The following is a 26,361-nucleotide window of genomic DNA, read 5'->3' on the forward strand; positions in this document are numbered from 1 at the left end:
TGCTTGACTAATCTGTGAACAGCTCTCCCAACTTGAACACCAGTTCCCAGTGAGGGGGACTTTGCAGTGTTGATTAGGTTGAGATTGGCTAAGTCTTGTCCTGATATGATGGGCCCGATTTTAACTCTGTGCAAGTGAGTGAGTTCTGAGTGAATTAAAATCTTGCCTTATGCTTGGATTGCTAATGTATCCATCTGACTTTAGTCCTTATTTTTGAATTTTGTAGCAATTTATTACAACTTGCCAAGCCACTGTGGAGGTCATTAACAGTCAGTTACGTAGTGTTGACAAACGGACCATAGGAGTCTCGGGTACAGATCACGATCGTTTATTCGAGCAATTGCAAGGAGAGAACCATCCCAATGTAGCTTGAGATAGCACTCTGCTAAACTACAAGTGTTCACCATATCTATACATTATTGATCACGTACAAGAACACTTTCCAGATTCCGATCTAGTCAACATATAGGTTTACATTAAACAGACATCTCTCTAGTAACAAAGGTACCAAGGTACAGGCATCATCTGTCCCTACTTTCACCCCCGGCGGAGACCTTCCCTCCCATCTCAACTAGGACCATCTGTTTCTTCCCTATCTGCTACGAACAAACCCAATCTTGGTTGTTTTTCAACCTAAGGCTCCGGTCTGACTCCTAAGACACCCAATCTATCATATTTGCATTCCTCTCTGTTCGGCCTGACCTTGTTGATGGTCATAGGCTCTGAGTGTGTGCAAGGTTCAGATTCCTCTCTGTCCAGTCTGACCTTTAACTGTACTTGCAGGCACTGGCTGCTTGGATATTTTAAGTAGTCCATTCCCTTTCAATAAGTTCTTAATGTACCCCTATATTCCCCCCTAACAGTCCCCCCTTTTGGCCCTTGGCCTAGCCCAAGGTAGCCAACTACAGTGGTGCTGTTCGTCCTCTTTACGTACCGCCGCCCATTGATACTGACCAGGTATCCGGCTTTGGTACGTAAAAAGTACTGGTCAGACCATCTGTATCATCTGGTCCTTTAATTTAAACCTCTGACTTGCCAAATTCCTTCTCCACCTGTTAAAACTCCCCCGGCGCCACATTTTTTGTGACTTCCGGGTGCGATGAATCAAGTATGTTAGATAGATAATCAATATCAGTTGAAGTATAACTAGGGCTCGGGAGATAATCCGAATCCATGGGTGTATCTGTACATTTGAGCCCTAGTTCCACAGGTCCTCCCACCATGTGGAAGAATCTATTTGTTTGATATCCTCCTTTAAGGTTCTAACCTGTTGCTGCAGTGTATAGTAAGTTCTGTACATCTGCTGAGCCTGTCTCTGAATCGTGGTTAGGTGCTCTGGTAATAAGGGAATTTCGTAGGAGAACTGGATCAGATACTGTGTCAGGTTATCTTTAAGGTTTTCCACGACCTGAATAGTAGTCGTTCCTCTCTTGTATATTTCAACCAGTTCCACCTTCCCCACCCTTGCCGGCACCTGTGGGTGTAGGCACACTGAATGATTGTGGATGGGGCATATCCAGTTACCCCTGTATTGGATTCTTTCCTGCCACATGGTGATACAATATCTCCCATTCCCTGTATATGCAACATGGGTTGGTTCTTTTACAGCCCATATAGTTTCCATTGTACAGTTTGCTTTTTTTTTTGCAAAAAATATACTTTATTCACAAAATATCTCCAACAACATTTCAAACCATTTCAAAATCACCATCAGAAAAATACAATCAGGTTCAACTTTTACAACGTGTATCACGAAATGCATCAATACAATAAATGAATATTACAATCATTTGCAGACATTCATTTTGAGTTGTACAGCCTGAGGGGATTTAAACAGTTCCCAGTCCCTCGGTGCACTGTGGCAGAAAGGTCTTAGGCAGCGACCCTTCCCCATTGCGCCTTTGCGGCAGCTGCCCCAAGCTTTAGTGCGTCCCTCAGCACGTAGTCCTGGACTTTGGAATGTGCCAGTCTGCAACACTCGGTCGGGGACAACTCTTTGTGCTGGAAGACCAACAAGTTTCGGGCAGACCAAAGAGCGTCTTTCACCGAGCTGATGATCCTCCAGCTGCAGTTCCTTTTTTTTTTGCAAAAATATACTTTATTTACAAAATATCTTCAACAACATTTCAAACCATTTCAAAATCACCATCACAAAAATACAATCAGGTTCAACTTTTACAACATGTATCACAAAATGCATCAATACAATAAATGAATATTACAATCATTTGCAGACATTCATTTTGAGCTGCTGCTTTAAATCCACACTTCACTTCCTCCGTCTCATATATTGGGTGTGCACATACTACAGCGGTGGCCTCTATACTACACCCTTCTAATGTGGTGCTAACTATATTTCCTTCTCTGTCTACTGCGCTGGGCAGAATATCGTTGTACTTAATATAGTAATCCCCCCTGTATAACCCCAATATTTTCTACTCTATATAATGTCCTGCCCGGTGTTGACATAGGTATGACAGGTATTACTAATACAATGCCTATTAGCATATTTCTATTCACTATACATTCAACATTCATTCTATATACACGTATTAAACCTCTGAGCTGGCAACTAGTCAAGTCATGATCCTTGTGTCGTGAAGATTAAATAAATGCTCATTAGTTACTCATAAAGGAACTACCCTTCATTAATCTGTCTTAAATTCTCTCAGGCTTGTTCCAGTGCCCAAGATCCATAGGTGCTGCAAACACCATTTCTGCTCGCTTCATCTGAAATATTTTTCCCTAATTCAATCAGTTTGTTGATAGTCCCCACATGACTTTCGAGCACGGTAGCCAGGCTTTGGATTAACTGTGTCATGTCCTGGTCTGTATTTAATTTGGTGTTATGAATTCCTTGTCCCCACTCTAAAATCTCCTTAAGCTTAAAGCTCAGGGTCCGGACCTTCTGGTCAACAGTTGCCAGGTTCTGAATTAACCACTGATGTCCCTGTATTGAATATCGTAGTGGCATCATTTATCAGGCTGCGCTTAACACGGCTCCCTCCCAAGCCTGATCACATCTCGCCGTTGAACTGAGATGCTTCAGTCATCAGCTGGCCCATCAGAGCTGTATATAGTGCTTGAATATGGGTTGAGCACCACTGGGGCGGGGCAGTTCTGGATATGTTCAAGACTACGGATTCCAGCTCGTGGTGTACATTATCATACAAAACTTCTGATTAACCAGTACCAAATCATTCGTCGGTCCTGGATGCATAGTGGGTCAGTCGGTGTTGTTTGAGGGGCTTCAATTATTAATTCAATTATCTCTACTTAGACTGTGGAAGTAGACGTGGGAGGTGGCTGGATAGTGGTGGACCTCCCACGCCTGATCTGAAGCAAACCCTTACTACAATTTGAAAGCACTTGTTCTCCTACTGTTACATTTATCATTCCCCGTTGCGTGTCGCTTTCAGCACTGTCCATGCTGTACCAAAGTTCTCCCTGCGGTGCGGGATGAGCAGTGATGATCCCCGACCTTGTTGCCAGTACTGATACGCCCACGATCAGGATCATAGATCTGTGGAGACATTAACATCGGCTCCCGTTCTCTGGGTTACCGCATGGTCAATTGTCATGTATCTTTAACTGTGTGTAATGCCTCCATTTACTTCCCATTCTCATATCTAGAAGTGCGCATGTATCACCTGTCATAATTACCTCGTATGGTCTATGCCTGGTCACTTCGGGCTCACCTTGACCATCACCTTATTCCCCACTTGGTCCATTATTGCTCTTTGGATTTGCCTGTTTCCGTATCCTTAATCACCTGACGGTCTCTGACTTCCTTCCTTAACTCATGCAATTGCTTACTTATTTCCCTCACATAGTTTCGCACCCTTCCTTTTAGTGGTCCTACATCTCCCACTCTTACCATGATTCCCTCGGGTAACTGCATTGCTCTCCTTGTCATTATTTCAAATGGGGTGAACTTGGTGGTCCTGCTTGGGGTAGTCCTAAGGTGCATTAGAATATTGGGCTGTTCCCTGTCTCTTGAATTGCTTTTGTGATTGATGTTTTTTTAAGTTCAGTTCATCCTTTCCACCATCCCCGAGCTCTGTGGCTGGTAGGGAATGTGGAATTTCTGTTTATATTTAAATTTATACATTTCTTTAATGACTCTTCCTGTGAAATGAGTTCCCTGATCTGAATCCATCTGGATAGGCACCCTCCACCCCTTCCAATCTGCTGTCTCCTGCTGCTGTCCTATGTCGGACCTCAATTCCTTAAACACAACTCTACAATGCACCTTTTTATCCTATCTTTCAATGGCTCAGTATCTTCACTTCCAGTGACGGTTCTCTGTGGGAGCTACTTAACTGTCTGTCATCATAGTGTTAATCCTGTGGTCTTGCTTTTTGTAGTTCGCATGCACATTAATACAATCAGTAATACATCTAGTTAGCCTTTTTCCAGCTTTCCCTTTACCTATATCCATCTTGTGGTAAATTGTTGTTGAGTATTATTTATCCTTACATTTCAATTTCTGAACTACAGATTCCACATAGTTTTACCTCTTTAAGTTTTTTTTTTCTCCTGACCATGATCATCCTAAGATTCTTTTGAGGTCAGTTTCTCTATTGCCTTGATTGTTTGTAATGTTTCCTTGCTCTTTAGGCCGTATTAACTATTCCGTGTCAACAAGGACCTCTGTATCTAGCTTTTTGCTTATCTCCCCCTGTGCGTTTCCAATGTCTCAGTTGATGGCCAGATTATCAAATTCAGTTCCCTTAAAAAATGTTTGTATATTGTGTCCTCTTTCCCTAACTCTTTCTCCTATTTGCCTCATGCCATTTTACGCATGCAACAGCTACCATCTTATCTTGTTCAGGTTGCCTGGAGAGACTTTAAAATAAATAAAATATTCTCATAAAAGTTTTAAAAACAGAAATCAGGCATTGACATATTCTTTATCTTCTTCTCAAACAACATTTTATTGTCTCAAAAGTAACCCACTAAATTGTGTCTGACCCGTTTCTTTTAGAATTATCTCAGATTCATTAACTCGGCCAAAAATTGGATTTCTGCCAAACTTTGTCAAGTTCTTGAGCTTAGCTTCATATTTTGGGAACAGACTTACAAATACAAAAGCTTGCAGCATTTGAATCAGTGCCAATTATTGTCAAACCTTTTAAAATGAAAATTCCCTTTTGAGAAATTATCAGGAACCAAACCTCAAATTTTAAATTTTGTAAGAAATGTAATTTACACTATCAAAATTAAAACTACCTCTTTCTTATGTGTATTGATTTGTATCCAAGTTATAATTCCCATATGTTTATTGACACATTCTTTACCTTTACATCCTCGTTATTTGAAGTAACCTGTTAAATTACACTGCACTTTACAACTCTAGATTGTCCCAATTTCAAATTACGGTGCTGTTGAGATGCAGGTTTCCTTTCATATTCAATTCATCTCTTCAAAATTAACCCTTTTTTATCCATTGGAACCACCTAGACTGTATGTTTATGTCTTTTGGTTTTCCTAGAATCCCTTTGAATTTCAGGTAATCTTTTTTTACCCTCAGAATTTTGGAATACTAACTGGTATGAGTTAATGTAACTCGTATGTATCAATCCCAATCAGCTTGGAAGCTGGTGATACTAGTCTACAAGGCGGTGGTACAAAGGTTGGTTCATCTAACCCTGTTTAACGACTTAGAACTCTCATATTCTAAACGAAACTTCAAATAGCAGTGGGGGAAATAATGGGATCTTGAAGGCTCCACCTATAGGGACGATCAAATTGACGAAAGCTCACATTTCCCCAGCTCCTGCCTGTCAGTGTTTATTAACTCCCTAGGAGTACCCTCCTTTTCTCTCTCTCTCTCTCTCTCTCTGTCTCTCTCTCTCTCTTCAGCACAAGCAGCTCTTGTAACTTAGATCAATTCATTTTTTTAAGTTACAGAAAATTCAGTAGTGGACCTTTCGGGTCCCAGTCATCCTTCAACATTTTCAGGAAAATCTCGTCATCCTGCATGGGACATTATATACCCCAATTCGTCTCTCCCTCCCCTAAGGCTTCCTTAACTGCCTCCTCAAAGTCCCTGTGCAGGGCTGTCGCCTTCTCCCAATCTGGGACGTCCCCAAGTTTCGCCCAGTCTCCACTTCTAGGCTGCAGGGGTAATCTTCCCCAGATATCCCCTGGGCATTTAGCCTTCACCAGTATATGGGTATCAAGGGGGTGCATTGCATGGACATCTTGCATTTCCCGCAGTTTGGTCCAAAAATCTGGGTTGTTATGCCGAGTTTTAAGTCTCGGCAGTTCTTTAAGCAAAACCTGCTCCCCTGAGCTGAACGGTACGTGCTTGACCTTCTCTGTAACCCTCGCAATCTCCTTATCCTCCCCCTGTTCCTCAGCCCCCTTTCTCCCTTCGGTTTTTAATTCACCTTTCTTGACTTTACTTTTCCTAACAGTCACTGCCGTAGGGGCCATGGGATTCAACAGGCACAGTGGGGAGGTTGGTTCGTATGAGGATGGTTTTGTCCCAACTCCATCATAGGTTTCTCCCTTGGAGCTCTCCTCCTCTTGATCAGTATCACTACAAGCTGCCACCACTGCTCTGATCTGTCCTGAATCTGACTTTGTCTCTCTCTCTAATCGACTGGAACTTAGTATTAATCCGTCTACACAACTGCAGGTATAAGATAATAATAACCATCATCCCTTTCTTTTCCTTATCCTTTTTCTGCTCTATCCATCACTGTTTTTGTTCTCCAGGGGTTCCCTGTGGGTTCCACCCCTCCTGCATTTTTGTGATTAGTTTTGACTGCCATTCTGCTATGAACCTCGTAATGGAGTCCGCGGTTCCCCAGTCGAGTTCCATAGCACTATTCTGTTTCCCTGACGGCACTCTGTTCTTATTCCCATCTATCTCTGCGCGGTGCGTTTGCACGGCCCTAACAACTTAGTTACTTGCGGTATGTGCGATTTCACTTATTGCATTGGGGTCTGGCCTCCCTGCGTGGCTTTGGCTAAGGTTATATTTCAAACCGTAACCTGCCAGCACGGCTCCGCCTCCTCTTAACTGAGGTCTGGCCTTCCTGCGTGGCTTTGGCACCGCTAGCCCGCCTGCACGGCTCTGCTTCCTACCCTGGCGCATCCTATCTCCTGTCCTGAGTCCTCCTCCCGATTCTTTGATACTTGACCGGACCGTTCTCGGGTAGGCTTACTGCACTAACTACGGGGGGGTTGTAAATAAATATACTCACCCACTTTGCAGAGCTGTCCCAAGGATCTGATCCAAGCATCCTACCGACTATGCCAAATTGTTGTGGTCACTTTGACAAACGGACCACAGGAGTCTCAGGTACAGGTCACGATCGTTTATTCGAGCAATTGCAAGGAGAGAACCATCCCAATGCAGCTTGAGACAGCACTCTGCTAAACTACAAGTGTTGTAGTTTAATGTATAAATATTCACCATATTTGTACATTATTGATCACGTACAAGAACACTTTCCAGATTCCGATCTCATCAACATATAGGTTTACATTAAACAGACATCTCTCTAGTAACAAAGGTACCAAGGCACAGGCATCATCTGTCCCTACTTTCACCCCCGGCGGAGACCTTCCCTCCCATCTCAATTAGGACCATCTGCTCCTTCCCTATCTGCTATAAACAGGCCCAATCTTGGTTGTCTTTCAACCCAAGGCTCCGGCCAGACTCCTAAGACACCCAATCTATCATATTTGCATTCCTCTCTGTTTGACCTGGCCTTGCTGATGGTCACAGGCGCTGAGTGTGTGCAAGGTTCAGATTCCTCTCTGTCCAGCCTTACCTTTAACTGTACTTGCAGGCACTGGCTGCTTGGATATTTTAAGTAGTCCATTCCCTTTCAATAAGTTCTTAATGTACCCCTATATTCCCCCTAACAGTAGTGAGTGACTAGATTCACATCTAGACCAGATTGAAAAGGGTTGGTGAGATTCCCTTCATTGAAAAGCATTAGTGAACCAGTTGGGTGTTTACAACAATCCTGAAATTATCATGGTTTCTTTTTATTTAAGTTCAATCTTTCATGTCATCATTGTGGATTTTGAGCTTACAATCTCTCAGTTTCTAGTTTAATATCATAACCACATTATTACTGTATCAACTTCACATAGAATGACAGGGCACATATTGATGTATGCGTCATACTGGTGTGATGCTGGATCTGCAGAATGGGTTGGCTATTGCTGATGTTGTCTTGAACTACATGTAACTAGGAGCGATTAAAATCTTTATCTAAATTTTTTATTCAAACCTTTACTAACAGTCTGTTGATTTTAATTGATATGAGGGCACAGTGAGCTCTGTTCTCATGTTGTTAATAAGTAAACCAGCTGCAGTTTCAACTATTTGGTTTGGTGCAAGCAAAACAATCCAAATTTGGAACCAGAACTGAATTAAAGCAAGCTGAGGTAGGTGTTAAAGTGAATGTTTTCCACATAAATTGCTGGAAAGATTTTACATCTACTAGTTCAGACTATCATATCCTAGGTTCTCTTAATGTTCGTTTACTACCAGCTGTCTGCTATCCGCAACTCATAGCAGTTGTTATTTTGGCTCCTTCATTTATTTTCAATTAATAGATTATCACTTACACTTTACCATTTCTCAGTATCTCCCAGGACCTCAAAATTGGCCAGCTTTTGGTCAGCATTGTGTGTGATTTTGTTCTGTGAGCAGAAGCAAATGAGTATGAAGTTAATAGTTGAGGAATGTTTGCCAATTGAGATGAAGGATTTTGGGGTTGTTGTAATTGCTCTGAGGGATATTGGATAGTGCAAGATGCTGATTTAGAGAACCCCTCCCCCACACCATCCCTACTCCCTTAACTGGAGAGTTGTAGAATTATTGCTTTGAGAGTGAATAATATTGGTACTGAGGGTGGGGAAGGAATAAAAGGAAGAGGGGTGGTATATTATCTTGCTCTGCTGAGGATATGGAGCAATTTTTATGGCACTATTGAGTAGCTCTGAGGGTGTGTGTAATGGTATTGATAAAGGAGTTGGCACTTGCATAAGTGACTATTCTGGGTGACTTGCTGGTACCTACTGCCTCCTGTGTCTTCCAGGAGGGTTTGGAGGTCTGACTGAATGAAGCACAATGTTCTTCTTCTCTGGCTTGATGTCATGTCCTGCTGGCCTCTGGGTCCAGATGATCCTTGAGTGATCATAATTCAGTAGAAATATAGTAAAAAAATATTGTTAAATGCAGAGAAGCTAAACACTGTTGCTGTCTGACTCCTTATGTCCTCCAGTCTGCTTCTGAAGAGATCAGGCTGAATTGTTTTTTTTTAAGATTACACAGACGTTTCCAGGCAGTTGAGCAGCTTATATATGTTTTACATGGTCTTTACGCTGCTGGAAATGTAAATGAACAGCTCCAGGAAAGCTGTGTAACTTCTTCTGCAGGCAGATACAATTTCTTCTACTCACTTTGATGACATTCTAGGCAGTTGTAACTAAAATCACTCTGCAACAGCATGTCAGAGCATGAAAAATGTAGAGGCAAAGTATTGAAAATGTTAAGTATGCATTGTTTTGGGAGTTTCTATGCATTTTTAGAACTGTCTTTGAGTTATTTTCTGGCTTCTACAGAGCAAGAGACACACTTGGACATGCCACCAACAAAGCTAATCAGGAACGGTGGTTCCTGAGGCTATTTGCCCAAGAGAAGTTAATATAAGGGCAAAGCAGTATATATCTTACTGCAAACATGGTCACTGTCAAGCGCTGCTTTTACTGATATCTGTGACAACCATATCAAGTGTGATGTTTTGGCTTGTATCCACTTTTCACATAAAGAATCATTAGGAAATACATTCTGAAGCTGTGGACAGCCTCTGTAAGGATATGTTATTGAATTGTGGCAACTTCTGGTGATTATCCGTTTAACAGACAGGGTCAGCTAGTAACAATGGCAGACAAAAGAACAGCAGCAAAATAGTCCCATATTTATTACTCCTGAACAAATGTCAGTGACAAGTATCCAAACTCCTCCCTAATATAGCAATTTCATTTCAAATCATAGCAATTGGAAAAATAACTGACTACTACGATGTGTAATCTGTATCTGTACACAGTGGACAGAAGCAATAATGAAGAAGAATAAAAGGATGCAAAATCCATGGCTGGTGGTAAAGGACGTAGAAGGCATGGGATATAAGATACATTGGGTGAAATTGCATTGTGCATTTTAATTCATGCTTAACGTGTTTGTGTGAAATTCCTTTTTCTACAGTTTAATTGGGCTGTTAACTTCCAATTGGTGAAATATATAACAGCCCAGAAATTTAGGTATGATCACAGAAAGAAAACGTTCGAACATACCAGTGTGAAGCTAGAGTTCTGTGCTTAATACGCTGAATAAATTACGCCTGTTTAGGAAAGGGGTTGTTGATTATTGACGTAAGTATAATCAATATAATTAGATACTCCATGGACTATGATTCCTGTGCTGCTGTGACTATAGGGGTGTCATCTGGAAAGGAGCTAATCAGAGTTGAATAATGAAGGCATAAGCTGAGGTAAATGTTTTGGAGTTTTACATGATTATCCTTGGGAGTGAGAGAGAAATTTTTCAAAACCTTTCCTTCAGTAGATTGAATTAGTGGGGCAGGATTCCACATAGGGTAAGCTTGTGTTTTGTTCTACAGAAGGTTCTGATTCTTACTAGTTCTTTTTCAGTTCCTCTTCTGTTTTTATGAATTGAAAGGCAATGGCTATACTGTATTGCTAGAATTTGAACAAACTTCATTTGTCACTGAAATTGAAAGCAATATGAAGCCAGTTCTTTAATATTTCCAATTGTTTAATTTTTAGAAATCTGAAATGCACTGCCGGAGAATGTGGTGGAAATAGATTCAATTGTGGTTTTCACAAGGGAACTCGATAAGTACCTGAAGGGGGAAAAAAAATTGCTGGACTGTGGAGAAAGGGCAGAGGAATGGGACTAGCATATTTGATCTTGCAGAGAGCCAGCATGGACTAGATGGATTGGATGGTTTCCTTCTGTGTTGTAATCATTCTATGGTTCTATAACACTTGAATGGGACCCCTTGCAGCAGCATAGTTGACTTCACAGTGTTCTGAACTGGGAGGAAACGCAGTTGCATTGCAGCTCCAACACAGACTGCAGGTCATTTTGAGTGTGCACTAGTGTAAAATGGGCAATGGCGAATCAGCAGTCCATTGTACATCTCCTCTGATATTAATTTTCACTGACATTGATGCTATGCTTGTAGGAAATCTTCACCATAAAAGGATTATATGATAATGTATTATTCCTTGAAGATTCTACAAGGCATAACTTTGAAGTTAAGTAATTGTTTTCTTAAAATACATTTTTATATTCATTACACCTCTTGTTTATAGAAACATAGAAAATAGGAGTAGGTCATTTGGCCCTTTGAGCCTGCTCCACCATTCAATATGATCATGGCTGATACTCTATCTCAACGCTGTACTCCCACACTCTCCCCATACCCCTTGACACCTTTAGAGCCCAGAAATATATCTATTTCCTTCTTAAATATATTCAGTGACTTGGCCTCCATAGCCTTCTGTGGTAGAGAATTCTATAGGTTCACCACCCTGAGTGAAGAAGTTTCTCCTCATCTCAGTCCTAAATGGCCTACCCTATATCCTGAGTCTGTGACCCCCTTGTTCTAGACATCCAGCCAGAGGAAACATCATCCCTGCATCCAGTCTGTCCAGGCCTGTCAGAATTTTATACGCTTCAGTGAGATCCCCTCATTCTTCTAAACTCCAGTGAATACAGGCCTAATCGGCCCAATCTCTCCACATACAACAATCCTAACATCCCAGGAATCAGGCTTGTGTACCTTCACTGCTTTCCCTCTATGGCAAGTATATCCTTTCTTAGGTAAGGAGACCAAAACTGCACACACTACCCCAGGTGTGGTCTCACCAAGACCCTGTATAGCTGCAGTAGGACATCCTTGCTCCTGTACTCAAGTCATCTCGCAATGAAGGCCAACATACCATTTGCCTTCTTAACTGCTTGCTGCACCTGCATGCTTGCTTTTTATATCATATTTATATATCGTCAGTAGACATGGGCAGTGTACCTTACACAATTATACAGAGTGATGGTGAGCAAATCTCATGTAGAGAATATAGGGACTGGTTCTGATGAAGGGTATAATTTTTTTACTGCTAGGACTGCTTATCTGTAGTGCTGACAATCAGATTATTTTTGGCTGCATCAACATAGCTTTCAAAACTGCTACAGGCACCTAGTTTAGTGCGTATTGCTGTCACCCAGTGCCTGGGCTATGTGGATGGGGGGGTGGTCCTGTGCTGGCCAACTACTGGCACCAAGCCAAATAAGTAACCCAGATTTCAGCACTGTCACCTGGCTCAGCTTCAGTAAGAATGCTTGGGCTGCTTTCTATAGTGGCTTTTTTGTTTTTATTCATTCACTGTATGTGGGTGTCGTTGGCTAGACCAGCATTTATTGTCCGTCCCCATTACCTTTGAGAAGGTGGTGGTGAGCTGCCTTCTTGAACCGCTGCAGTCCATGTGTTGTAGGAATATCCACAGTGCTGTTAGGTAGGGAGTTCCAGGATTTTGACTCAGTGACAGTGAAAGAACAGCAATATATTTGCATGTCAGGATGGTGTGTGGCTTGGAGGGGAACTTGCAGGTGGTGGTGTTCCCATGCATCTGCTGACCTGTCCTTCTAGACGGTAGAGGTCATGTGCTGTTGAAGGAGCCTTGGTGAGTTACTGCAGTGCATCTTGTAGATGGTACACACTGTTGCTGCTGTGGCGTTGATGGTGCAGTGAGTGAATATTTAAGGTGGTGGATAGGGTGCCAATCAAGAGGGCTGCTTTGTACTGGATGGTGTTGAATTTCTTGTGTGTTGTTTGAGCTGCACTTATCCAGGCAAGTGGAGAGTATTCCATTCCACTCCTGTCTTGTGCCTTGTAGAGGTGGACAGGGTTTGGGCAATAGGGAAATGAGTTACTCAGTGCAGAATTCCCAGCCTTTGACCTGCTCTTGTAGCCACAATATTTATATGTCTCATCCAGTTTGGTTTCTGGTAAATAATAATGCCATTGAATGTCATGGGAAGATGGTTAGATTCTTGTTGGAGATGGTCATTGCCTGGCACTTGCGTGGCGTGAATGTTATTTGCCACTCATCAGCCTAAGCCTGAATATTGTCCTGGTCTTGCTGCATATAGACATGGACTGCTACCTGAGGAGTTAGAGAAAGGACTGAACACAGCAATCATCAATGAACATCTCTACTTCTGACCTTATGATGGAAGGAAGGCCATTGATGAGCCAGCTGAAGGAGGTTGGGCCTAGGACACTACACTGAGGAACTCCTGCAGTGATGTCCCAGGGCTGAGATGATTGACCTCCAAAAACTACAACTATCTTCCTTTGTGCTAGATATGACTCCAACCAGCCGAGAGTTTTCCCTCTCACCCATTGACTACAGTTTTTCTAGGGTTCCTTGATGCCTCACTCAGTCAAATGTGGCCTTGACATCAAGGGCAGTTATTCTCACCTCACTTCTGGAGTTCAGTACTTTTGTCCATGTTTGGACCAAGGCTGTAATGAGGTGTAACGAGCTGAGTGGCCCTGGCGGAATTCAAACTGAGCATCAGTGAGCAGGTTATTGCTGATCAAGCGCAGTCTGAGAGCACTACCAACACTTTGCTGATGATCAAGAGTATAATAATAGGGTGGTAAATGGCTGAGTTGGATTTGTCCTGCTTCTTGTGGACAGGACATACCTGGGCAATTTTCCACATTGCTGGTTGGATGCTAGTATTTTTATTTTATTTTTGTTTTGGCTGTACTGGAACAGCTTGGCTAGGGGCGTGGCAAGTTCTAGAGCACAAGTCTTCAGTACTATTGCCAGAATGTTGTCAGGACCCATTGCATTTGCAGTATCCAGTGCTTTCAGCTGTTTCTTGATATCAGGTGGAGTGAATCAGATTGGCTGAAGACTGGCATCTGTGATGCTGGGGACCTCAGGAGGAGGCTGAGATGGATCATCCACCCACCACCCCTGGTTGAAAATGATTGCAAATGCTTCAACTTTGTCCTTTGCACTGATATGCTGGGCTCCCCCATCTTTGAGGATGGGGACATTTATGGAGCCTCCTCCTCTTGTTAGTTGTTTAATTCTCCAGCACCATTCCCGACTGGATGTGGCAGGACTGCAGAGGTTAGATCTGATCGGTTGATTGTGGGATCACTTAGCTCTGTTTATCACATGCTGCTTCCGCTCTCTAGTATCCAAGTAGTCACGTTTTATAGCTTCACCAGACTGACACCTCATTTTTAAGTATGCCTGGTGCTGCTCCTGGGCATGCTCTCCTGCACTCTTCATTGAACCAAGCTGGAGCCCCCGGCTTGATGGTAATGGTAGAGTACGGGAATATGCAGTCTGTGTCGTTACAGATTGTGGTTGTATACTATTCTGCGACTACTGATGGTCTACAGTGCTAATGGATGCCCAGTTTTGAGTTGCTAAATCTGTTTGAAATCTATGCCATCTAGCATGGTGGTAGTGCCATACAATACAATGGAGGGTATCCTGAATGTGAAGATGGAACTTCATCTCCACAAGGACTGTGCAGTGGTCACTGTTACCAATACTGTCATGGACAGATGCATCTGCAGCAGGCAGGTTGGTGAGGACAAGGTCAAGTAGGTTTTTCCCCTCTTGTTGGTTCCCTCACCACCTGCCACAGACCCAGTCTAGCAGTTATATCAGTTAGGACTTGGCCAGCTTGGTCAGTAGTGGTCCTACTGATCCACTCTTGGTGATGGACGTTGAAGTCCCCCACCCAGAGGGCATTCTGTGCCCTTGCCACCCTCTGTTTCTTTCAATTGGTGTTTCACATCGAGGAGTTCTGATTCATCGGGTGAAGGTGGTTGGGATTGGAGGGGGTTGGTTGCTGTAGGTGGCGCTGAGGAGATTTCTTTGCCCACATTTGACCTGATGCCATGAGACATTATGGGGTCTGGAGTTACTGTTGAGGATTCCCAGTGCAACTCCCTCCCAACTGTATACCACCGTGCTGCCGCTTCTGATGCATCTGTCTAGCTGGTGGGATAGGACATACTCAGGGATGGTGATGATGGTGTCTGGGACATAGTCATACTCACCGAATCATACCTTGCAGACAATGTCAGGCTGTTGCTTGACTAGTCTGTGGTACAGCTCTCTCAATTTTGGCACAAGCCCCCAGATGTTAGTAAAGGGGACTTTGCAGGGTCAGCAGGGCTGGGTTTGTCATTGTTGTTTCCGGTGTCTTGTCGGGTGGTCCGTCTGGTTTTATTCCTTTTAGACTTCGTAGCGTTTTGATACACCTGAACTGAGTGGCTTGCTAGGCCATTTCAGAGGGCATTTAAGAGTCAATCACATTGCTGTGGGTCTGGAGTCACATGTAGGCCAGACCAGGTAAGGACGGCAGATTTCCTTCCCTAAAGGGCATTAGTGAGCCAGATGGGTTTTTACGATAATCGACAAAGGTTTCACGGTCACTATTACCAAGATTAGCTTTTAAGTCCAGATTTATTAATTGAATTTAAATTCCATCAGTTACCACGGTGGGATTCAAACCCATGCCTCCAGAGCATTAGCCTGGACGTCTGGATTACCAGACCAGTGACATTACCACTGTGCCACCGTCTCTCCCTGCCTTGACCAACATCGACTGAGTGAGGGGTATATTAGTTGTCACCACCTCAATGGAACAGAGTATAAGATTGCAGTTAGGATGAAATGTCAAGAGACCATTATCAGGAGCAAGCAATTCATTGGGTCTGGCTCAATTGTCTCCTTTGCACAATTTTTTGAATAAACAATCTAGATGATTACAGCCTCCTCTCCACAGTCTTCCGAGCATTTTGTACATGCTTTCAAGTCCTGTTTTTTTGCAGTTGTTGGGCAATGGAATGGCCAAAGTCTGATTTTAATTTGACCTTTTAATATGTTGCAGGTGAATTCTGCAAGTCTTACCTAATAAATGGAAGGTTCGGTCAAGATCTTTCTCTCAGCCTTTCTGTGTTGTTTGAGAACATGGGAACAATAATGATCGCATATCCCAGAGATACTAGCTTGGCTGTGTTTTCATGGGATGTAAGGAAAGATTCTGGGGCTCTGAGTTGCCAAGTGATTGGCCCAATCAGCTAAGTCAGATGCAAGGTACTTGATTGTGCAGGGAGTCATTCTGGCGAACATGATATTTGGCTCAGAAGGGATTTAATCACTCGATTATTGACAACCCTTGTTATGTCAGACCCTACATCTCCACTTGGGCTGATAATGGGTTTGTTAGAATTACACTGTTTGTAAAATGAACTAGATCAGAAGATATAGGATTATTCGTAAAGTGATTTAATAGTCAGCTCTCTCTTAACCTTTTTGCACCTGTCTCCTCACAGAACGACATCTATGAATGGTGCCGGGATCACCGGGTACATCACAAATACTCTGAGTCCAACGCCGACCCCCACAATGCTACCCGCGGATTCTTCTTTTCTCATATCGGCTGGCTGTTTCTTCGGAAACATCCGGATGTGGCGGAGAAAGGAAAGAAGCTGGATGTTAGTGATCTCCTTGCTGACCCTGTTGTTGTGTTCCAGAGAAAGTAAGCACTACAGAGTGGGATAAAAGCTTAGGAATAGCTTGCAATACATATTTGCCATTGCTCATCATTAATATTGAAATGATTTTTTTTTTGGAGGCTTCATTCCAATAAGATTAAAAGGTAACATTTTTTTAAAAGATTGTTGCCATTGTTTGAAGCATGGGCTTAAAAAATATTTCCCTGTCCTCATCTAAGGAGTAGTGTTCCTTACTTGGCATTGCTAATGGTAAAGTCCTTAATATTGTTAAGTCACCATCAACAAGCTGCCAATAGATAATTAACCAATCTGTATTCAAAAGGCTAAATGAATCAAGAAATAATTTAAATAGATTAAAATCAAACTATTTGCATAAGTGTTAATGTAGTTCGTCTGAGTATATGACAGCTGGGCTGATAAACTCACCCATACTCTGACCCCCGTCTCCTAGGCTGTACGTGGACAATGACAGATGTGACTATATCTCTTCCTACAGCTGATATAATATGACAGGAGTCGTATAATGCCAGTGCATTATAGATTTTTAAAAAAAATTAATGCATAGAAATCTCTATGATGAAGTTGAAATTTAGTCTCATTTAAGAAGCAATTAATAGTAGTCCTTTTTTTACATGTCGTAACATTAGGGAGAGATACAAACTGCAACAATATACAACAAAATCATATCCTTTTGAAACATAACATCAAAAGCAAATCTTCACCCTGTGTTTTCATAGGGAGCAAAACCAGACTTCTTTTCCCCTCCAATCTTTCCCCTCCTTTCTTCTCCAGAATTGGCACCAAATCTTCTCTTTTGATCTGTTTGTACCTGTCTGCTGATAGAAGACCAACATTGGGACACCACTAATCAAGAAAGCAAATGAAACACTGTTATTCAAGAAAGGAGGGAGAGAGAAAACAGGGAACTACAGACCAGTTAGCCTGACGTCAGTCATCGGGAAAGTGCCGAAATCAATTATTAAGGAAGTCTTAACAATGCACTTAGAAAAGCATAGTAGCATTAGAACAAGTCAACCTGGTTTTAAGTAAGGGAAATCCTGTTTGACAAATATATTAAGAGTTTTTTGAGGATCTAACTAGTACAGTAGATTTAAGGGGAGCCAGTAGAGGCAGTATACTTGGGTTTCCAAAACGCATTCTATAAGCTGCCACACAAAAGGTTAGTACACAATAGAAGGACTCATGGAGTTGGGTGTGATTTTTTTAGCATGGATAGAAGATTGATTAATGGACAGGACTCAGAAAGTGGCCATAAATGGGCCATTTTCCAGTTGGCAGGCTGTGACCTCTGGAATACAACAGGGATCAGTGCTGTGGCCTCAGATATTTACAATCTACATTAATGACTTAGGTGAAGCAACAGAGAGTAATGCATCTAAGTTTGCTGCCGATACAAAATTAGCTGGGAATGCAAGCTGTGAGGAGGACACAAGGAGGCTTCAGGAGACATAGACAGGTTAAATGATGGGCAACAAGGTGGCAGATGGAGTATAACATGAGGAAATGTGAGGTTATTCACTTTGGTTGTAAGAATAGAAAAGCAGAATACTTTTTAAGAGGCACGAAACTTGTAAATGTTGATGTTCAGAGAGACTTGAGTGTACTCATACAAGGAACGAAGAAAGATAGTATGCAGGTACAGCAAACAATTAGGAAAACATGTTGTCCTTTATTGCAAGGGGATTGGAGTACAAGAGTAAAGAAGCCCTGCTACAGTTGTACAGGGCTTTAGTGAGACCGCAACTGGAATACTGTGTGCAATTTTGGTCTCCATATTTAAGGAAGGATATACTTGCATTGGAGTATTGCTGAACAAAAGAGTCATGCTGTCAAAGCTTTATGCCTTGTACTCATCAGAACAGACACAAGAATGCCAAATTTCAAAGGGAACAACAGCTTATATTGCATGAAAAAAGGATGCTAATTGGTTTGCAAGTCAGCTCTGATAGGTCGATGAGTGCAAGATGAAAAACTTTGACAGCATGTCTCTTTTTTTTTCAACAATACTTAAGTTCTGTACTACTGTTATGATCCCAGTTGATGTTACAACTGGACAAGCCTGACCTCGGGGGGGAACCCTGCTTGATAGATCCTAACTTTTATTTTTTTGTTTAGATGCGTGGAGAGTAGCTACTCAACAGAGTCACAGGAGTCAGCTGATGAATTTTTAACAAAAGAATGAAACATTTATTAAACAAGAAAAGATTAACTATATTGCAATACTCCTTCATCCGTAACTATACCTTTACCGATATATACAAATTTGTAAGGATAACACAAGTTACAAAAGCTATCTTATACTCTAATGGCCACAGTAAGTACACAGTCCATGTAAACCATTAGGCAACCTGTGGTCAGAGACACTGCACTGAAACCAAGTGATAGATGCCACCCCAGACAGATGCTATGGATCTCTCCTCATACCCCGCTCTCCTGCTCCCAGAAGCTTATCACACCGTGAGCCAACTGGTCTTACTGAACTCCATCTTTCACACGAGGGTTTCCAATCTCCACTCTCCAAGGACTGGCTTTAGAATCTTCTCCCCAAGGACTGGCTTTAGAATCTTCTCCCAAGCCAATGGTTTCTCTCAGATGCCTTCCGCAAGGGTTCACCTCCAGGGTTTCAAACTCTCCTTCCGATGTTCCTCTCCTCTGAATCACCATGTGCATTCAAGCTTTCTTCCATGCACTCTCTTTCACTGACTCAGCCATCAACAGTATAGCACTGCTTCACATGCCCACAATAAAGAGTTACAGACCTTCACCTGTCTCTTTGGACCTTCTGACTTCTCACAAGCCTTTATATCGCTTTAAAACTGCTTACTGCAGCATTCATCTCTTTAACTTGAAGCTTGGAGCCTTTCTCTGCTCCTCACTCTTAACTTCACTTAACAAGACCGTTTGCAGGTTCCTGTCCTTTGACTAGGAGGTCTGCTTGGGACTTTCTCCTGTTCTACTCCCCTGGATTTGGGGACTTTCTTCTTTAGCTTAGAACCTGCTATCTGTCCCTTTTCATGTCCTGCCTGTCCTGGCACCTTCTTCCAACTGAACTCAAAACTGCAATTTCTTTATTTTTTCTGTGTGGGTGGGTGGGGCCTGCCTTCCTGGACCCCTGTTGCTAGGCAACAGCACAGTTTTTTCAACTCTTGTTTGCTTGACTTTAGGTGTCATAAAACTCATGAGAGATGCAGGAACCTTTTAAAGTGAAACTAAAACTCACTTGACCTTTTCTTAACACACATACAGAAATACAAATCAAACTTAAACATTAAAGCTAAAACTCATATCTAACACTCACAAATACAAATATAACTTACTTAAACTGTCTCTATTTCCTAACACTACCAAGTGATGATTTGCATTGGTGGCAGTACAGTGAAAGTTCACTAGGTTAGTCCCTGGGATGAGAGGCTGAGTAAATTGAGTCTATAATCTCTGAAATTTAGAAGAATGAGAGGTGATATCTTTGAAACATTCAAAATTATGAAGGGGCAAGGCAGGATAGAGAATATTTCCCCTGGCTGGGGAATCTAAAACAAGGGGGTTAAGTTTCAGGATGAGGAGCCAATCATTTCGGACAAAGTGAGCAATTTCTTCGCTCAAAGGGTTGTAAATCTTTTGAATTCTCTTTCCCAGAGGGTCATGGATACGTCATCTTTGAATATATTTAAGGCTGAGATAGAGGGATTTTTGGTCTCTTAGGGACCCAAGTGATATGGGGAGTGGGTGGGAAAGTGGAGTTGAAGCCCAAGATCAGCCATTATCATATCAAATTGTGGAGCAGGCTCGATAGGCCATATTGTCTTCTCCTGCTCCTATTTGTTATGTTCTTATAATCCCTCAGGCATTGCCCGTCCAGGAGCACTGTGTCAGACTGGTAGGACCCTACGTTGTCCTGATTTGGATTAGAAAACCCAGCACAAACTGGAGACTAAATGTGAGACATTCCTACACTGTATGGTTCAGAGGCAGTGACTTTACCGCTAAAAACCTACTAAATTAGTCTTGATAGCAATGCTAATTTTTTTTGCAGAAACTGCACAGAAGAGCAACAACTGCCAGGAGATGGAAAGGTGTGGAATCTGACAGCAGTACATTAACAAGAAGTGTGCTACAATGCACTCAGATAGTAGACCTGATGTAATGCTTGCTTTATAATGAAGGGTAATGCCATCGTTCACACCAGCAGGCAGAATGTTCAGATTCCTTTTAACTAGTACTGCTTGGAACCCAAAGGGTCAGCAAGTAAGAATCAGAGATATTACAGCACAGGGGAGGTCATTGAGCCATCCCACCTGAACTGGTCCTAGCTCTTCAATTGGAGATATCAGGAGTAACTTTGGGGCATAGTGTAAAATGGGCAATATCGAATTGGTTGCTAATGATTAGCCCTGCCTGAATTCTCTTTGATGGAAAGGAAAATCAGATGTGGTGTATCACTAATTCAATACCACTCGTTTTAGACTGTTTCCCCCACAGTTAAAATTGCTCCCATTTACTCCAATCATGTCTCACTCCTCTTTCCTGATCTATGATATATTAAGGACATTACTTCTGCATGCACTTCCTTTCTACAAAATCTTAAAGGTGTCATGTTTTTGTTACACTTTCGTATCAGTTTTAAAAAAAATTATAGATTCTAATGCCCAAGGTCAGGTTCCAGTTTTTATTTACTCAACGAATTTTTCAATATTTATCTGTAGCTCTAGGAGTCAAATTGATGTTAAGCATGTATTTTTGAGTGGGGGGTGGAGGGGGGTGGGGGTCTACCCTTTCAGTTATGAGTGTTATGATGCAGCAGGTGGTATGTGCCGGTGGACCAAATTCACGCAGGAAACGTGGCCGTGCTATTACAATGGTTTTGCAATTTGTATTTATTATAAGAAGATTTGTGCATTGAATTCAGAAGTAAAGAGTCCACTAACACCTTTAGTGATTTTTAAAATTAAATTAAAACATTTATTAACAAAAGAAAATAATTCAAATAGATATATAAGATTACAGTTACTTGATATTATAACAAATCCCAAAATTCCTAATTAACCTGGCTCCCAACTACACATCCCTTTAAGGCAACAGTCCCAAAATAGAATTTAAATAGGTAATCCAGCAAGGTTACCACAAACAGCCACTTGACCGTGGAATTCCAAAGGCTTTTAACACAACTTTAGTTACTGGAATAGCGCTTCTTCTGCAGAGTGGCTAGAGGCTTTCTTCAAGGTTGTTCCAGCCGGTGTACCTTTTCAAGATTTTACACTGCCACACTCCCATGTAACCTTCCACCCTTCTTTATTTTTGTTTCTCTCTTTTTAATGTGTAAAATTCCATTGTTTTATGTGTCTTTAGAAATTTACCTTTCCCATAACATAAAAATATTTCATGTCATCATTTTGGTCAGCACTTTTGGGAAAAATAAACGCATTGCTTTGCCTCACTTATCTGTTAGTTGTAAACCTAACGCCATCCCTTTGAAAATCGAACAACCCCTTCACTTATCTAAAAATGCAAATTTCATTCACACCCTATCTGTGGAACCGTCATCCCAGCTTATCCATCTCTATTTCAGAAGTCTGCTTTACACCTAACTCTTTTTTGATAATTTCAGCCTTGTAGTCTAAGCACCTCTAGCCTAATTAAATTAGTTACACAGAACCATCCACACTCACACCCATAAGCCTACAATAATATGAAAAATATGATAGTTTCGTGACAATGAGTGAGGCATGGCAAGAGAATAGTTTCATATTGTTTGTTTATAGATTGTTTCAGATATAGTTGGCCACGATTTGAAATGTCAGTAGTTTTCAAGGTATGCACATTGAACCACTTTATCATTTGCATCAAATCCTGTGGGCTATAGCTGTCAGAGGCATTAAGAAACATGTTCACATCTTGTATTTATTTCTTTTCCACCTTTTAAGACTTATTTACCTCAGAAATAAGGAAAGGGTTGATAACCTAAGTAACACAAGTGTTCTTGTGTTTCACAATACCAAGACATTCATGTAGAAGTATAACAAGAACTGTGCCTAGATTCTAATGCATTTTTAATGAAAATCCAACTGATCTCCAGGTGAGCTGGTGACTACAAGCCTGTAAATTCTACTTGAATTATGTCTGGCTACTTAATTTGCATTGCATCTTTCACAGATAACTTGTACATGTTGACTGTGTACAGTTCTTAACCTTGATAAATAGACCCTACAATTGTCTTTGATTGTGCTGCACTGAGTTATGATGTTAAATAGGTAATAGCTAATGATGTATGAATTGAAACCATATTCCAAGAAGAAAGTTGTCAGTGCATCAATGGTTTACCCTTAGACTCCCTAGTGGATAAGGCACTATCTGGTGTAGTTACAGGCATACAATCCAGAAGGCCCCAGTTTCAAATCTTGGGTCTATTTTCAGTTAAGCCAGCCATTTGGAATGCTAAGATTTGCTTTAATGCTCCTGATCTAGTTAAAGGAAATGCAATTGGCCATGGTCCCTGCTGTTGATCATTATCCAGTGACTGCCTCCTGGACGTCAGGATGTCGGATGGAGATAGGATCAGGTTTTGATGTGATGTCCTCTGTGGTTGAATACATTGCAACATTCACGACAGTATTCATATTTACAGTGGTGTGTTATCAGTTTAACCCACTATTCTACTCCAACAAATATTCAAAAACTGCCTTTAATATAAGCGACACACATTTGTTCTTTAGAACTGATTGCTTCTTTCCACCTTCCAAGTTTTGTTTTACATTTTTAATAACTATTAGTGATATGTAGATCATATGACATAAAAGATGGTATTGAATTGGCAGGTACAGTACCTAATCTGTTGCTAAAATATTCAGAACCAGAAAATCCCAGATTTTATCTCTTGTCTGTGTCAGTTTAATCCTACCCAGGATCCACACTATCCCCAGGCATTGAATGGGAAGGTTCAGTTTGAGTTCCCATTGCTGCCTGTGATTTCCTGCATGAAGTCCAGGTTGTGTCAAGCAATAATGGACTGAGCCGTAACTCATTGTCCTGGACAGTTGTCATTTGCATTTTGGATCCAACTCCAGCAAGAGCAGGATGAATAAGGAAGAAAATTGGAGGAAGAGTTGGGTGGGGGGTAGGGGTGAACAATTGCATGAAAGGTTAAGTAGGAAAATTCTATAGAACATGTACATATACCATACTGTCTGAGAAACATACCCTACATTGCACAATAAGAATTTTATGTAGGTTGCAGAAAAAACATTTTCCAATGGATTACATTATATATTATACAATATAGCAAAGTAAAGCACTTCAGGCAAGAGAAGATCACTGAACCTCTAGCTTGTCTGTCCAATAACCTATTTCTTTCCTGTGAGATTGCCCTGTATCATTTGTCAGAATTTACTAACTATGAGTCCATTCAGAGACTGGGAACTTGTCTGGTACTTAATTGAACTCCTTAAAGTTTTCTATTTGATCTCGCTAACTGACAGTTTTTTCCTAGTATTGATCAGCTTTTTGCTAAAGAAATTCACCAGGAATTTCCAGAATGGGCTCTCCCAGTTGGTGGAAGATGAGTAGAAACCTTATTTCTGCATCAATCTGGCGTTTCTGGCAAAGTTATGAGGATGAATCAGGAGAACCCCTTGAAGAAACCCATGGCATTTCTGTTTGAATGGCATTTATCACTCTTGTTTGTGCTCAATGGCTCTGGATCACTGTATACATCAGATAAATGCTCTACATAGCTTCATAATCTTAAAATGTCCATCAGTATGCTGGAAAATTTCAGGGTACACCCTAGCCCTTTGGTACAGCAATCAGGTATTAACCTTTCAGCTCTTTACTGAACTTTCTCCAATAATGTGATATCCCTTTTGATATAGGGTATCCAAAACTGACATGTATATTGCAGATAATTCTCATAGATTCCAAAAGAACCATCAAAGGGAAGTTAATGCTCTTTTTAGCCAGCCACTGATAGGTTTACCTGAGTGTTACCTGTTTTAGTATTTTTTACATTGTATACATACTGATGATCATGCTTTTAAGAGAATTGTGCTGTTGATTTCTGTCTAAATAGGATTTGCTCTCTCTCGTAGGTACTACAAGACCTCTGTTTTAATCATGTGTTTCTTCATGCCAACTTTTATCCCCTGGTACTTCTGGGGTGAGACTTGGTGGAATTCATACTTCCTGGCTTCTATCCTTCGATACACAGTATCCCTGAATGTCACATGGTTGGTGAACAGTGCTGCTCACATGTACGGAAATAGACCCTATGACAAGTACATCGGCCCTAGAGAAAATAGATTTGTTACTTTTGGAGCAATTGGTGAGTAGGAAGTTGGTTCAAGCTGTTAAGCTATTTTGTGAGCTTGGATGCTTTCTCCAACTTATGATATCTGACTGACAGGAGGAAGGGACTGACTGAAGCTCAGGGATGCAGCTAATTTCACGTCCCAAGTATCTGGGATTTTGGGAGTCAAATTGAACTTTTTAGATACTTTTTCCTTTATGCCTTCTGAAGACAACAGCTTCTTTACCCTCAGGAGTCCTATTTGTATTTTTTTTATTGGCCTTAGCAGCCTAAGGTGCCACCGTTTAATGTTTTGTCAACCGCTGCCTTCAATCCTTCTGCTCTTCCACAGCACCGAGCCTACTAACATTGAATTCCATCTGCCACATTTTACCTCCTAATGCCATCTTGTCCATATCCCTTTGCAGCTTCCTTTGATTTTCTAAAAAAATTAATGATACCTCCTGTTTTGGTGTCATTTACAAATTTTGACCCAACTTATTCTGGTCCATATCGAAATCACTGATATACACAGTGAAGAGAAGTAGCCTCAGAACAGAACCTGGTGGAACTCCATGACTCTCTTCCAAACATGAAAAACTGTCTTTAATGTTCAATTCGATCACTATCCTCCTCCTAATACAATATTCATTAATATTTTCTGATAATAATTAGAGGTAGAAGAAGGTGTAATGGTAATGTCACTGGACTTGTGGTCCAGGGGTCCAGGGGCCCAGGCTAAGGTTCTGGAAACGAGGGTTCAAATCCTACCATGGCAGCTGGTGGTCTTTAACTTAAATTAATAATCTGGAATTGAAAAGCTAGCCTCAGGAATGGTGACCAAGAAATCATTGTCGATTGTTATAAAAAATCATCTGGTTCCTTTAGGGAAGGAAGCCTGCCATCCTTACTTGGTCTGGCCCATGTGTGACTCCAGACCCACAGCAATGTGGTTGACTCTTAACTGCCTTCTGAAATAGTGTGGCAAGCCACTCAGTTCAAGGGCAATTAGGGATGGGCAACAAATGCTGGCCTTGCCAACGACGCCCAGATCCCATGAAAGAATAAAGAAAAAAATTTCACATTTATTGGAGACATTTAAAGGCGATTAAGAAATTTTAATCACAAAAAAGTAACCTTGTTACTTTCCTACAATCCATGCACGTTATATCCAGTATGTTTCCTCCATCAACCATCTCTGTTACCTCTGCAAAGAGTTTGTGGTTTATCAAGTACAACCATTCCTTTTGAAATTGTGCTGGCTACTTCTAACTACTTTTTCCTTATCTAGATACATGGTAATTTCATCCTTAATTAAGAATTATGAAATGTTCTCTTCCACAGTTTTTAAGATAACTAATCTACAATTACTTGGATTAGTTCTGTCTCCTTGTTAAAAATGGGCGTTATATTGGTCTCCAGCCCTCCGGTATACATTCACAC

General features: G+C 41.4%; 1 protein-coding gene across 2 annotated transcripts in view; it reads left to right on the plus strand.

Moving 5' to 3' along the window:
* Positions 1 to 26,361, plus strand: part of LOC144682175 (stearoyl-CoA desaturase 5-like) — a 58,594-nt gene that overhangs the window by 21,806 nt on the left and 10,427 nt on the right. For both annotated transcript variants that reach the window (XM_078544558.1, XM_078544566.1), the window contains exons 3-4: positions 16,437 to 16,642; positions 24,722 to 24,954. In XM_078544558.1, the coding sequence (XP_078400684.1) occupies positions 16,437 to 16,642; positions 24,722 to 24,954 (439 nt within the window). The remainder of the gene's footprint in view (positions 1 to 16,436; positions 16,643 to 24,721; positions 24,955 to 26,361) is intronic.

The sequence above is a fragment of the Cetorhinus maximus genome, chromosome 1 (genome assembly GCF_964194155.1).
Source record: "Cetorhinus maximus chromosome 1, sCetMax3.hap1.1, whole genome shotgun sequence".
Taxonomy (NCBI): domain Eukaryota; kingdom Metazoa; phylum Chordata; class Chondrichthyes; order Lamniformes; family Cetorhinidae; genus Cetorhinus; species Cetorhinus maximus.